Raw genomic sequence first — 14,072 nt, forward strand, 5'->3', positions numbered from 1 at the left:
AGTAATTTAAAATTTGGTTGCTGGAAGGTAATTTTAACAGGGCGTTAACTAATGTTATGATTAGAGTATAACAGCCTGTTAAGGACCTAACCATCACCCACAATTCATTGAACACTGTCCCATGATTCCCTGTCAAAATGGCATCGCTATCAAAAGCACCTGAAATGATCACATCAGTAACATCTGACTGTAAGAAAAGAAAAAGAGTAAAAGATTTCAGCACCAATTAAAAATGTAATTCAGCCAATGTATCAAGAAAATGCTGAAATTTTAAGTTAAAAAATCAGCAATGAGGTTACAAATAGGGCCAAGGCTCCCATCTGGCAAAAAATAACAGATGCGGTAAACAATTAAAGGCGTCTGCTGTCGTGATGTAGAGCAGGTGAAGGAAAAGTCGGGAAACATCGCCCAAAAAGCTAAAAAAGACATTTACTTACTACCAAATGCAGCAAAGGAAGACTAGGGGTGGACAATTCAATGAACAAGACAATTCCTTTAAATATGTATGCATGTACATTTCATAAAATCATTTCATTAATATTATCAGTTTTAATGAAATCGCTGTTCATTAATATGTTCATATGAAACTGCAATATTAGTCTCAATGCATTGAATATCAGGAACTAAAGTGCATGTTGCAGTTATGGCTAGGCTGGATCTTCTAACACTTGTGTAAAGGTATACAGTATAGTATACTACACTAAATGTGTCCATTTCCTATGTAAATATTATTCAAACAATCAAAAACGTTCAAACAATACGCAAACGTATACCCTATAATCCACGTATGGTATGATATTGAACAAGGCAATGAAATTAGTATTGAAGAAATATCTGAACAATACGCAAAATATACATCGTAATACTGAAAGTGTAATCGGAAGGATAAGGGCAGTTGTGTTAACTTTTGTTCAACCGACCTTCACCTCAAAGAATTGCCTAATATGTACAACAATGTTGACACGCACACTATCTATATAGCGGAAAGCGCACTTCGGCGTTCGGGTTAGTGTATTTCCGAAAACATCCCAACCAAATTCATCGGCAACGTTTCAGAATAGTCATTAGTGATTTTATGGAAAACTGATATCAGTGAAAATTAATATGCAATTTTGAAATTCAATAATTAACCGATTTTCAAATTTCAAAACATACAGCAAATAACGCTGTAAATCGCGATTTCGTATTGTGTCGAAAATGGCGACATCGACGATGAAGCCTATTTTGAAACGTCTTTTACAGCACTTTAGGTTTGTCTGAGATAATAGCTGAGGTATCAAGAAACAGGGAATTTCCCCGCAGAAAATTCAAAACTATGAATTATATTTGTGTGCGTGATATATTTAGAATTTGATTGGACTTCAAAGTGAATGTTGAAGAAGAAGGACATATATGTCCCTGTGGCACCCAGGGGGTTAAACTCAACAGAAACATTTCTGAATTCCTTAGATTTTCTTTGTGGTCTAATGTTCATGAATGCTGCATTACGCTGGACAATAAACGCCATGTTGTCACCATGCAGCCAGGTGTAGAACTAATGCTAATGGTAACGTTAGTGAGCTAATGTACCACCTCCCCTTACGTTAAGTAAGCGTGGTCTTAACGGGCCGTTAAAGGTTAATGGCACTTTGAGCAACAGGCTTTTGCTCTCTCGACGTTAACGGTTCATTAAAATGTAACGGGCGTTTGAACAACTGGGCACTGGCCCATAGACCCGATATTTGAACGTTTCAAACAGACATCATGTGTATGTCAAAAGAGACACGCACATTAATAATGGTGCTCAGTCATGGGTATCACTTCACCATGTGTTTCTAATTATCTCAGTACATTATGGCCTGGTCGGACGCGCTAACGAACCCTATGTGACAGTTATATTACAGAACCATTGAAATACATGTTAAAGTAGGGTCAATCTTGTAACACTCAATTTACCCATTACCAACAATTTACGCATGTACTAAACATATGACAAACCTAACCCTGGTCGTACGAGATTTCAAAGGTATTAAAATGCATGTCCTATTATCACAGCATTTACATAAGTTACACATGCTAGAAAACACATGAAAACAATGACCAGATTTACACACCTGTGAAATACATGTAAATGCAGAGTTGAGTGTTCGTTTATTTTAACACCCCCTTAAACGTGTGTACATCTGACAGCCAGATGATACATAGATTTCAAACGTTTGTTCATATGGCCGCCGGTTGACACGTTTATTTACTAACTTAAGAAAATTTGGGTAAAATAGTCATTTCGTCTGGTGATCGCATTTTTATATTTCATGTCGAGGTTTAGGCAATATGTCTTTAACTAAGACGTCACGGACTCCCCCTGTTTGAAGAGGTCATACAGTGATTCACAATTCATCTGGCTCACTGGTTACAACTGTTATAGTGTATTTTTGCAACGTACACTGTGATTGATATAATATCAAGTCCGTACCAGACCGCCAAACGTTTCTAGCGGCCGAGCCTCGTTTTGAGATTTCCACGCCTTTTTTAGATTTCCGTTTGTCAGAGCTAGCTGTAAGTTTGCAAGGATAAGAAAGGGCGTAGTGTTGCAATATACAAGTGATAAGATGTATTAAATAATACAGATTATTTTTTATGTATCTAGCTGAAAGAGTTGGTCTCAAAGTTATGGACTGGTTATTGTACTAAGTTGCGCAATAGGACGGAACCCAGTCAGCAGGAAACGAGACTGTTGTGTATTAAATCAATGTTTGGGATGTTATCGACAATATCTGGAAACAGGCCGTCCCTTGGTGTATTCGTGAAACAGTTCATACATTCCTGCAATATATGTAGCTGTTGTGAATACAAAACCGGTAATATATTAACAATGTTCGCAAATGAGTGAGTGAGGTTTGGTTTACTTAGCAAACAATAGTGCAGCAACATCACAACAGGAAACACTGGAAATGTGCTTTGTTCAGTTTATCGAATTGGGGAGTCTAAACCGAGCTAGATAACGATTTAACCCAGGACTATACCACCTTTCCTTGAGTCGGTACATCTACTCTATATCTTGTGGCAATCCCCCTGGTTGTAACATGCTGTTGTTTCCAGTTTTCAGTTGGAATACTGTGGGGTAATGAAGTGTCTGAAAAAAGAAACTTCTTGTTCACTGCATATGAACGTCAGGATCAACCCAAAAAGAGCCGTTTGATTATATATCTGAACACTATGGACGGCTCTCGAGTGCGACTGGACTGTTGCATTTTTATCAGAAACCAAACTCGTTTACGGACACAAACTAAAGAGATATACCGATATGGAGGAAACGCTCATTTTCACGCAACAAAGTATAGCTGTTCAGTCCCCGCAGGCACAGACGTTGTCAGCGTGTCTTTGACGCCTTCTACATGTAGCAACAACATGTCCAACTACGTCCCAATCAGAAAACCTGCTCAAGTGCCTGGTGGCCTGGCCATTTGTGCGAAGACTATTTTTGGAGAGGCGTTGAGGCCGCAGCGCTTAGTGGAATGGATAGAAATTCAAAAACTGCTCGGGGTAGATAAAATATTAATATTTGATTTGGACTGTCCGGAAAATATCCGGAAGATCCTAAACTACTATACACGTCAAGGGATCGTGGAAGTACAACCCCACAAGTTGCCAGGGAAAATTGAAGGTGATGTTATCCTGATGATATGGTAATGATAGTGAGTGAATGAGTTTAGATGTACGCCGCTTTTAGCGATACTACAGCAATATCACGGCGGGAGACACCAGCAATGGCCCTCACACATTGTGTCCATATGGGGAATCGAACCCGGATTTACGGCGTGACGAGCAAACGCTTTAACCATTAGGCTACAGTGGTTTCCCAGATAGCATCGCCTTAAATGACTCACCAGTTAACGCGAATGCTAGAAACACATTTTTTTGACAGTGTCTTTGCTTGAGCACCTCTGAGTAATTTGTTGGAAAAGGGTGTAATATGAATATTAACTTGATTATAAATGAGTAATCTGCACCACTCTTCCTCCACATTTAAGCAACATGCCGTGACACAACTGGAGTCCATTTGAAAACATCAGTGTAAACACCAATTACAATTATGGATTATTTTAATAGGTGTTCGCTTCCGAGACCTGTCGGGACATCGTCACAACCACGATAGTCAGTTCGACAATGATGACAACTACCCGTTGATAGACTGCAGAGATCGACTGTCCGGCTATGACTGGGTCATCAACACCGATGTGGATGAAATTGTACTTCCCAGAATAAACATTACTCTGAAATCCTTCATTAAGGTGAGCAAAAAAAACAACCCTTCATCCATTTCATATTGAAGACTTCATTGATGAAGATTGTATTCAGTCAGTCGTTATTTCGTTTATTGAACATTGTAATGATGTGGTTTTCTACGTTCACACTGAACAATGTATTTGGAATTTACTTAAAACTAACACGAATCTCTCCAACGTTTGCCAGTTGCGTAGATCGATGCTCATGAAGTTGATCACTGGATTGTCTGGTCCCGACTCGGGGTTGCGATAGCCAACCAACAAACTATCAAGGCTTTCAGTCGCTGACAAACGATCCTAAGTATTTGGTGGTGTTAGCATTGATTGAACACCAGCTTTCTGCATGATAGACACCCAGCAGAACTTACGCAACCTCAGCTTTCTCCATGATAGACACCTAGCAGAACTTACGCAACCTCAGCTTTCTGCATGACAGATACAAAGATAAACTTACAGAACCTCAGCTTTCTGCATGATAGATACCTAGCCGAACTTACGCAACCTCAGCTTTCTCCATGATAGACACCCAGCAGAACTTACGCAACCTCAGCTTTCTGCATGATAGATACCTAGCCGAACTTACGGAACATCAGCTTTCTGCATGATAGATACCTACCTGAACTTACGCAACCTCAGCATTCTCCATGATAGATACCTAGCCGAACTTACGCAACCTCAGCTTTTTGCATGATAGATACCTAGCAGAACTTACACAACCTCAGCTTTCACTTACTAGATGATATATACCTAGCAGAACTTACGCAACCTCAGCTTTCTGCATGATAGATACCCGACAGAACTTACGGAACCTCAGCTTTCTGTATGATAGACACCTAGCAGAACTTACGGAACTTCAGCTTTCTGCATGACAGATACAAACATAAACTTACAGAACCTCAGCTTTCTGCATGATAGATACCCAGCAGAACTTACGCAACCTCAGCTTTTTGCATGTTAGATACCCGACAGAACTTACGCAACCTCAGCTTTCTCCATGATAGATACCCGACAGAACTTACGCAACCTCAGCTTTGCGTAATGTGGTTGCGTAATGTGGTGCGCAATGGTAGGTCATGTTAAAACAGTTCGAGCAAAGAGTTGACAGAAAACACAGGTTGATGATAGTTCCATTGATAATGGTAAGAATTACGTGTCAAACAAGGGGCAGTCTTTTCTCGAATGGGATAATAATTATGTTTGGTGATTGCAGGATCTGTTTGCTCGGGAACCGCTCGCGGCAGGATTCTATTTTTACATAATGTTCCACTACACCAGCTGGGGTAAAACAAGGAATCACTCTTCCGGAATCGAGCACTTTGACTATTCCAGATCTACCCGACCACTTTGGAATGCGTACAAGTACGCCTACATTCCTCACAGAGTAAATGTACCAATCACTCACAATGTGGACCCAAAGTCTCCCTTCACAGTGTAAGTATTGTTACAGCGTCCTGCTTTGTTTCGTTTCTTTGTTTGTTGACAACATATGACAAACAGTCTAGACCTGATAAGCCAGTCGTTCGCTTGTTTTTTTTTGCAGGTTTGGGGAGCATAGGATAAGACTCGTATGCATCACAAAAGCGCCACAAGAGCTATAAGTTGTAACAATGAATCGTGTTGTGACATGTAAACACAACAAATTCTTTTTGAATATTTATTACCCCTTTGATACTCACCTTCCTCATACAAAAGTGTGCAGTCTGTAGACTTGCCCCTGATCAACCACTATCCTTGTACTCAAGTATCCTTGCTTTCAAAGTGCAATGTGTGAACCCATCTCTCATCACTGTCTGTTCATGTGCAATGTGAAAATCCTTTTGTCATCCCTGTGTTTTCAAGTGCAGGGGGTGAATCCATCTCTCATCACTGTGTGTTCATGTGCAATGTGTGAATCCATTTTTCATTACTGTGTATCCATGTGCAGTGTTTGAATCCATCTCTCATCACTGTCTTTTCAAGTGCAATGTGTGAATCCATCTCTCATCACTGTGTATCCATGTGCAGTGTGTGAATCCTTTTTTCATCACTGTCTGTTCATGAGCAATGTGTGAATCCATTTTCAATGTGCGTCTATGTGTATAGATCCATCCTCATCACCACATGTGCAGTGTGTGAATCCATCACTGTGTGTGATAGTGCAATGTGTGAACACATCTCTCATCACTGTCTTTTCAGTGCAATGTGTGAATCCATCTCTCATCACTGTGCAGTGTGTGAATCCTTTTTTCATCACTGTCTGTTCATGAGCAATGTGTGAATCCATCTTTCATTAATGTGCGTCTATGTGCAGTGTGTAAATCCATCCCTCATCACTGTGTTTTCATGTGCAGTGTGTGAATCCATTTCTCATCACTGTGTGTTCATGTGCAGTGTGTGATTCCATTTCTCATTACTGTGTATCCATGTGCAGTGTGTGAACCCAACTCTCATCACTGTGTGTGATAGTGCAATGTGTGAATCCATCTCTCATCACTGTCTTTTCAAGTGCAATGTGTGAATCCATCTCTCATCACTGTGTATCCATGTGCAGTGTGTGAATCCTTTTTTCATCACTGTCTGTTCATGAGCAATGTGTGAATCCATCTTTCATTAATGTGCGTCTATGTGCAGTGTGTAAATCCATCCCTCATCACTGTGTTTTCATGTGCAGTGTGTGAATCCATCTCTCATCACTGTGTGTTCATGTGCAGTGTGTGATTCCATTTCTCATCACTGTGTATCCATGTGCAGTGTGTGAACCCAACTCTCATCACTGTGTGTGATAGTGCAATGTGTGAATCCATCTCTCTTTACTGTGTGTACATGTCCAGTGTCTGAATCCATCTCTCATCACTGTGTGTTCATGTGCAGTGTGTGATTCCATTTCTCATTACTGTGTGTCCCCATGCAGTGTCTGAATCAACCTCTCATCACCTTGTGCTCATGTGCATTGTCTGAATCTATCTCTCATCACTTTGTTTACATATGGTGTGTGAATCCATCTCTCAACCATGAATATTCATAAGCAATATTAGAATCCATCTCTCATCACTTTGTGTCAATATGCAATAAGAAAATGGATCTCTCATCACTGTGTGCCCAAGAGCTATATGTGAATCCATCTCTCATCACTTTGTGTCAATGTGCAGTGTCTGAATCCATCTCTCATCACTGCGTGTTCATGTGCAGTGTGTGATTCCATTTCTCATCACTGTGTGTTCATGCAGTGTGTGAATCCATCTCTCATTACTGTATGTTCATGTACAGTGTGTGATTCCATTTCTCATCACTGTGTGTTCATGTGCAGTGTCTGAATCCATCTCTCATCACTGCGTGTTCATGTGCAGTGTGTGATTCCATTTCTCATCACTGTGTGTCAATGTGCAGTGTGAGAATCAAACTCACATCACTTTGTGTGTCGTTATGCTATCAGATAATCCATCTCTCATCACTGTGTTCATGTGCAGAGTGTGGTTCTATCTGTAATCACTGTGTGTCCATGTACAGTGTCTGATTCCATCTGTCAATCACTGTGTATTTATGTGCAGTATTTGATTCCATTTCTCATCTCATCTCATCATGTGTCCAGTCATCTTTCATTACAGTGCTTCCATGTGCAGTGAGTGAATCCATCTCTCATCACTCTGTGCCTATGTGCAATGTGTCATTCATTTTCTCACCACCGGGTTTCAATGCGCAGTGTGTGATTTCATCTCTCATCAGCATGTGTGCATGTGAAATGTGAGAATACATCTCTAATCACTGTGTGTCAATGTGCAGTGTCTGAATCCATCTCTCATCACTGTGTGTCCATTTGCAATGTGTGATTCCATCTCTCATCTCCGTATGTCCACATGGAATGAGTGAGTGGATCTCTCATCACTGTGTCCCCAAGTGCAATGTGTGAATCCATCTCTCGTCGCTGTGTGGTAATGTGCAGTGTCTGAATCCATCTCTCATCACTGTGTGGTAATGTGCAGTGTGTGAATCCATCTCTCATCACTGTGTATTCATTTGCAGTGTGTGAGTCTATCTCTCATATGTGAATCCATCTGTCACCACTGTGGATCCATGTGCAATGTGTGAATCCATCTCTCATCACTGTGGATCCATGTGCAATTTGTGAATTCATCTTTCATCACTGAGGATCCATGTGCAATGTGTGAACCCATCTCTCATCCCTGTGGATCCATGTACAATATGTGAATCCATCTCTCATTAGCGTGCATTCATGTGCAGTGTATGAATCAATCTCTAATCACTGTGTATCCATTTGTTATATGTGAGTCCATATCTCATTAATGCGTGTTCACATGCAGTTTGTGAATCCATCTCTCATTACTGTGTGTCCATGTGCAGTGTTTGATTCCGTCACCCATCACCTTGTGTTCATGTGCAGTGTGTGATTCCATCTCTCATTAGCATGTGTCCATCTGCAATGAGAGGAGGGATGTCGCATCACTGTGTATTTATTTGCAGTGTGAGTCCATCTCTCATATGTGAATCCATCTCTCATCACTGTGGATCCATGTGAAGTGTGTGAATCCATCTCTTATCTCTATGTGTCCATGTGCTGTGTGGCAATGCATCTCTCATGACGATGTGTTCCTGTGCAATGTATGAATCCGCCTCTGATCACTGTGCGTCTGAATACAATGTGTGAAGCTATCTCTCATCACTGTGTGTGATAGTGCAATGTGTGAATCCATCTCTCTTTACTGTGTGTACATGTCCAGTGTCTGAATCCATCTCTCATCACTGTGTGTTCATGTGCAGTGTGTGATTCCATTTCTCATCACTGTGTGTCCCTATGCAGTGTCTGAATCAACCTCTCATCACCTTGTGCTCATGTGCATTGTCTGAATCTATCTCTCATCACTTTGTTTACATATGGTGTGTGAATCCATCTCAACCATGAATATTCATAAGCAATATTAGAATCCATCTCTCATCACTTTGTGTCAATATGCAATAAGAAAATGGATCTCTCATCACTGTGTGCCCAAGAGCTATATGTGAATCCATCTCTCATCACTTTGTGTCAATGTGCAGTGTCTGAATCCATCTCTCATCACTGCGTGTTCATGTGCAGTGTGTGATTCCATTTCTCATCACTGTGTGTTCATGTGCAGTGTGTGAATCCATCTCTCATTACTGTATGTTCATGTACAGTGTGTGATTCCATTTCTCATCACTGTGTGTTCATGTGCAGTGTGTGAATCCATCTCTCTCATCACTGCGTGTTCATGTGCAGTGTGTGATTCCATTTCTCATCACTGTGTGTCAATGTGCAGTGTGAGAATCAAACTCACATCACTTTGTGTGTCGTTATGCTATCAGATAATCCATCTCTCATCACTGTGTTCATGTGCAGAGTGTGGTTCTATCTGTAATCACTGTGTGTCCATGTACAGTGTCTGATTCCATCTGTCAATCACTGTGTATTTATGTGCAGTATTTGATTCCATTTCTCATCTCATCTCATCATGTGTCCAGTCATCTTTCATTACAGTGCTTCCATGTGCAGTGAGTGAATCCATCTCTCATCACTCTGTGCCTATGTGCAATGTGTCATTCATTTTCTCACCACCGGGTTTCAATGCGCAGTGTGTGATTTCATCTCTCATCAGCATGTGTGCATGTGAAATGTGAGAATACATCTCTAATCACTGTGTGTCAATGTGCAGTGTCTGAATCCATCTCTCATCACTGTGTGTCCATTTGCAATGTGTGATTCCATCTCTCATCTCCGTATGTCCACATGGAATGAGTGAGTGGATCTCTCATCACTGTGTCCCCAAGTGCAATGTGTGAATCCATCTCTCGTCGCTGTGTGGTAATGTGCAGTGTCTGAATCCATCTCTCATCACTGTGTATTCATTTGCAGTGTGTGAGTCTATCTCTCATATGTGAATCCATCTGTCACCACTGTGGATCCATGTGCAATGTGTGAATCCATCTCTCGTCACTGTGGATCCATGTGCAATTTGTGAATTCATCTTTCATCACTGAGGATCCATGTGCAATGTGTGAACCCATCTCTCATCCCTGTGGATCCATGTACAATATGTGAATCCATCTCTCATTAGCGTGCATTCATGTGCAGTGTATGAATCAATCTCTAATCACTGTGTATCCATTTGTTATATGTGAGTCCATATCTCATTAATGCGTGTTCACATGCAGTTTGTGAATCCATCTCTCTCATTACTGTGTGTCCATGTGCAATGTTTGATTCCGTCACCCATCACCTTGTGTTCATGTGCAGTGTGCTGTGATTCCATCTCTCATTAGCATGTGTCCATCTGCAATGAGAGGAGGGATGTCGCATCACTGTGTATTTATTTGCAGTGTGAGTCCATCTCTCATATGTGAATCCATCTCTCATCACTGTGGATCCATGTGAAGTGTGTGAATCCATCTCTTATCTCTATGTGTCCATGTGCTGTGTGGCAATGCATCTCTCATGACGATGTGTTCCTGTGCAATGTATGAATCCGCCTCTGATCACTGTGCGTCTGAATACAATGTGTGAAGCTATCTCTCATCACTGTGTGTGATAGTGCAATGTGTGAATCCATCTCTCTTTACTGTGTGTACATGTCCAGTGTCTGAATCCATCTCTCATCACTGTGTGTTCATGTGCAGTGTGTGATTCCATTACTCATTACTGTGTGTCCCCATGCAGTGTCTGAATCAACCTCTCATCACCTTGTGCTCATGTGCATTGTCTGAATCTATCTCTCATCACTTTGTTTACATATGGTGTGTGAATCCATCTCAACCATGAATATTCATATGCAATATTAGAATCCATCTCTCATCACTTTGTGTCAATATGCAATAAGAAAATGGATCTCTCATCACTGTGTGCCCAAGACCTATATGTGAATCCATCTCTCATCACTTTGTGTCAATGTGCAGTGTCTGAATCCATCTCTCATCACTGCGTGTTCATGTGCAGTGTGTGATTCCATTTCTCATCACTGTGTGTTCATGTGCAGTGTGTGAATCCATCTCTCATTACTGTATGTTCATGTACAGTGTGTGATTCCATTTCTCATCACTGTGTGTTCATGTGCAGTGTGTGAATCCATCTCTCATCACTGCGTGTTCATGTGCAGTGTGTGATTCCATTTTCATCACTGTGTGTCAATGTGCAGTGTGAGAATCAAACTCACATCACTTTGTGTGTCGTTATGCTATCAGATAATCCATCTCTCATCACTGTGTTCATGTGCAGAGTGTGGTTCTATCTGTAATCACTGTGTGTGTCCATGTACAGTGTCTGATTCCATCTGTCAATCACTGTGTATTTATGTGCAGTATTTGATTCCATTTCTCATCTCATCTCATCATGTGTCCAGTCATCTTTCATTACAGTGCTTCCATGTGCAGTGAGTGAATCCATCTCTCATCACTCTGTGCCTATGTGCAATGTGTCATTCATTTTCTCACCACCGGGTTTCAATGCGCAGTGTGTGATTTCATCTCATCAGCATGTGTGCATGTGAAATGTGAGAATACATCTCTAATCACTGTGTGTCAATGTGCAGTGTCTGAATCCATCTCTCATCACTGTGTGTCCATTTGCAATGTGTGATTCCATCTCTCATCTCCGTATGTCCACATGGAATGAGTGAGTGGATCTCTCATCACTGTGTCCCCAAGTGCAATGTGTGAATCCATCTCTCGTCGCTGTGTGGTAATGTGCAGTGTCTGAATCCATCTCTCATCACTGTGTATTCATTTGCAGTGTGTGAGTCTATCTCTCATATGTGAATCCATCTGTCACCACTGTGGATCCATGTGCAATGTGTGAATCCATCTCTCGTCACTGTGGATCCATGTGCAATTTGTGAATTCATCTTTCATCACTGAGGATCCATGTGCAATGTGTGAACCCATCTCTCTCATCCCTGTGGATCCATGTACAATATGTGAATCCATCTCTCATTAGCGTGCATTCATGTGCAGTGTATGAATCAATCTCTAATCACTGTGTATCCATTTGTTATATGTGAGTCCATATCTCATTAATGCGTGTTCACATGCAGTTTGTGAATCCATCTCTCATTACTGTGTGTCCATGTGCAGTGTTTGATTCCGTCACCCATCATCTCTCTTGTGTTCATGTGCAGTGTGTGATTCCATCTCTCTCATTAGCATGTGTCCATCTGCAATGAGAGGAGGGATGTCGCATCACTGTGTATTTATTTGCAGTGTGAGTCCATCTCTCATATGTGAATCCATCTCTCATCACTGTGGATCCATGTGAAGTGTGTGAATCCATCTCTTTATCTCTATGTGTCCATGTGCTGTGTGGCAATGCATCTCTCATGACGATGTGTTCCTGTGCAATGTATGAATCCGCCTCTGATCACTGTGCGTCTGAATACAATGTGTGAAGCTATCTCTCAGCACTGTATCCAAGTGGAGTGTGTGAAGCTTTCTCTCATTACTGTGCATACATTTGTTATACATGTGAATCTATCTCTCATCACCGTGTTCATGTCCAGTGTGAATCCATCTCTCATCACCGTGTTCATGTCCAGTGTGTGAATCCATCTCTCATCACCGTGTTCATGTCCAGTGTGTGAATCCATCTCTCATCACCGTGTTCATGTGCAGTGTGTGTAATCCATCTCTAATCATTGTGTGTGTCCATATGCAATCTGAAAAATCCATCTGTCATCAATGTATTTATGTGCAGTGTTTTTGTTCCATCTATCATCTCTAGAGGGGCCATGTGCATTGAATCAGTCAATCCCCCATCACTGGCTGTCTATAATGCTGTGTGTGAATCCATCCCTCTTCACTATGTCTCATGTGCAGTGTGTGTGAATCTATCTATCATTAGTGTGTTCATGTGAAGTGTCTGTGTTAATCTCTCATCACTGTGTTCATGGGCAGTGTGTAATTCCATCACTCATCACTGTGTGTCCATGTTTAGTGTGTGAATCCATCTCTTATCACTGCGAGTCCATGTGCACATGTGTGATTCCTTCTCTCTCATTACCGAGTTTCCATGTGCAGTTAAGATATGCATCTCTCATCACTGTGTGCCCCCAGTTTACTGTGTGCATCCATCTCTCATCGCTGTATGTTCATGTGCAGTGTCTGAATCCATCTCTCATCATTTTGTGTCCGAGTGCAGTGTGTGAATCCGTCTCTCATCATTGTGTGTATTCATGTGCTTTGTGTGAATCCATTTATCATTACTGCGTGTTCATGTGCAGTGTGTCATTCTATCTCTAATCAATGTGTTCATGTGCAGTGAGTGAATCCATCTCTCATCACTGTTTGCTCATGTGCAGTGTCTGAGTCCATCTCTCATCGCTGTGTGTTCATGTACAGTTTGTAATTCCAGCTCTCACCACTGTGAGTCCATGTTTAGTGTGTGAATCCATCTCTCATCACTGTGTGTCCATGTGCAGTGTGTGTGAACCAAATCACATTAATGTGTCCTCATGTGCAGTGTCTTAATTCATCTTCCAAAAACATGCAGTCCATGAAAGTTTGTGAATCCATCTCATCAATCTGTGTCCATGCAATGTGTTATTCATCTTCTGATCACCGCGTTTCAATGTTCAGTGTCTGAATACATCTCTGATCACTGTGTGTTCAGTGTGCAGTGTGTGATTCCATCTCTCATCTCCGTGTGTCCACATGCAATGAGTGAATGGATCTCCCATCACTGTGTCCCAAAGTGCAATGTGTGAATCGATCTCTCTCATCGCTGTGTGTGGTAATGTTCAGTGTGAATCAATCGCTCATCACCGTAAAGGTCCATATGCAGTATGTGAATCCATCTCATCGCTGTGTGTT

General features: G+C 41.3%; 1 protein-coding gene across 7 annotated transcripts in view; it reads left to right on the plus strand.

The window, feature by feature from the left end:
* The window catches only part of LOC124260022, a 138,350-nt gene that overhangs the window by 33,723 nt on the left and 90,555 nt on the right, over positions 1 to 14,072 (plus strand). For 6 of the 7 annotated variants that reach the window (XM_046694252.1, XM_046694257.1, XM_046694251.1 and 3 more), the window contains 3 exons: positions 3,079 to 3,643; positions 4,090 to 4,271; positions 5,476 to 5,696. In XM_046694252.1, the coding sequence (XP_046550208.1) occupies positions 3,079 to 3,643; positions 4,090 to 4,271; positions 5,476 to 5,696 (968 nt within the window). Of the gene's footprint in view, positions 1 to 3,078; positions 3,644 to 4,089; positions 4,272 to 5,475; positions 5,697 to 5,805; positions 6,184 to 14,072 lie in introns of those variants that run through there. The other variant, XM_046694254.1, reaches the window with a different exon arrangement.

This window comes from Haliotis rubra, unplaced genomic scaffold (assembly GCF_003918875.1).
Source record: "Haliotis rubra isolate DU_JTF1 unplaced genomic scaffold, ASM391887v1 Scf748, whole genome shotgun sequence".
NCBI lineage: Eukaryota > Metazoa > Mollusca > Gastropoda > Lepetellida > Haliotidae > Haliotis > Haliotis rubra.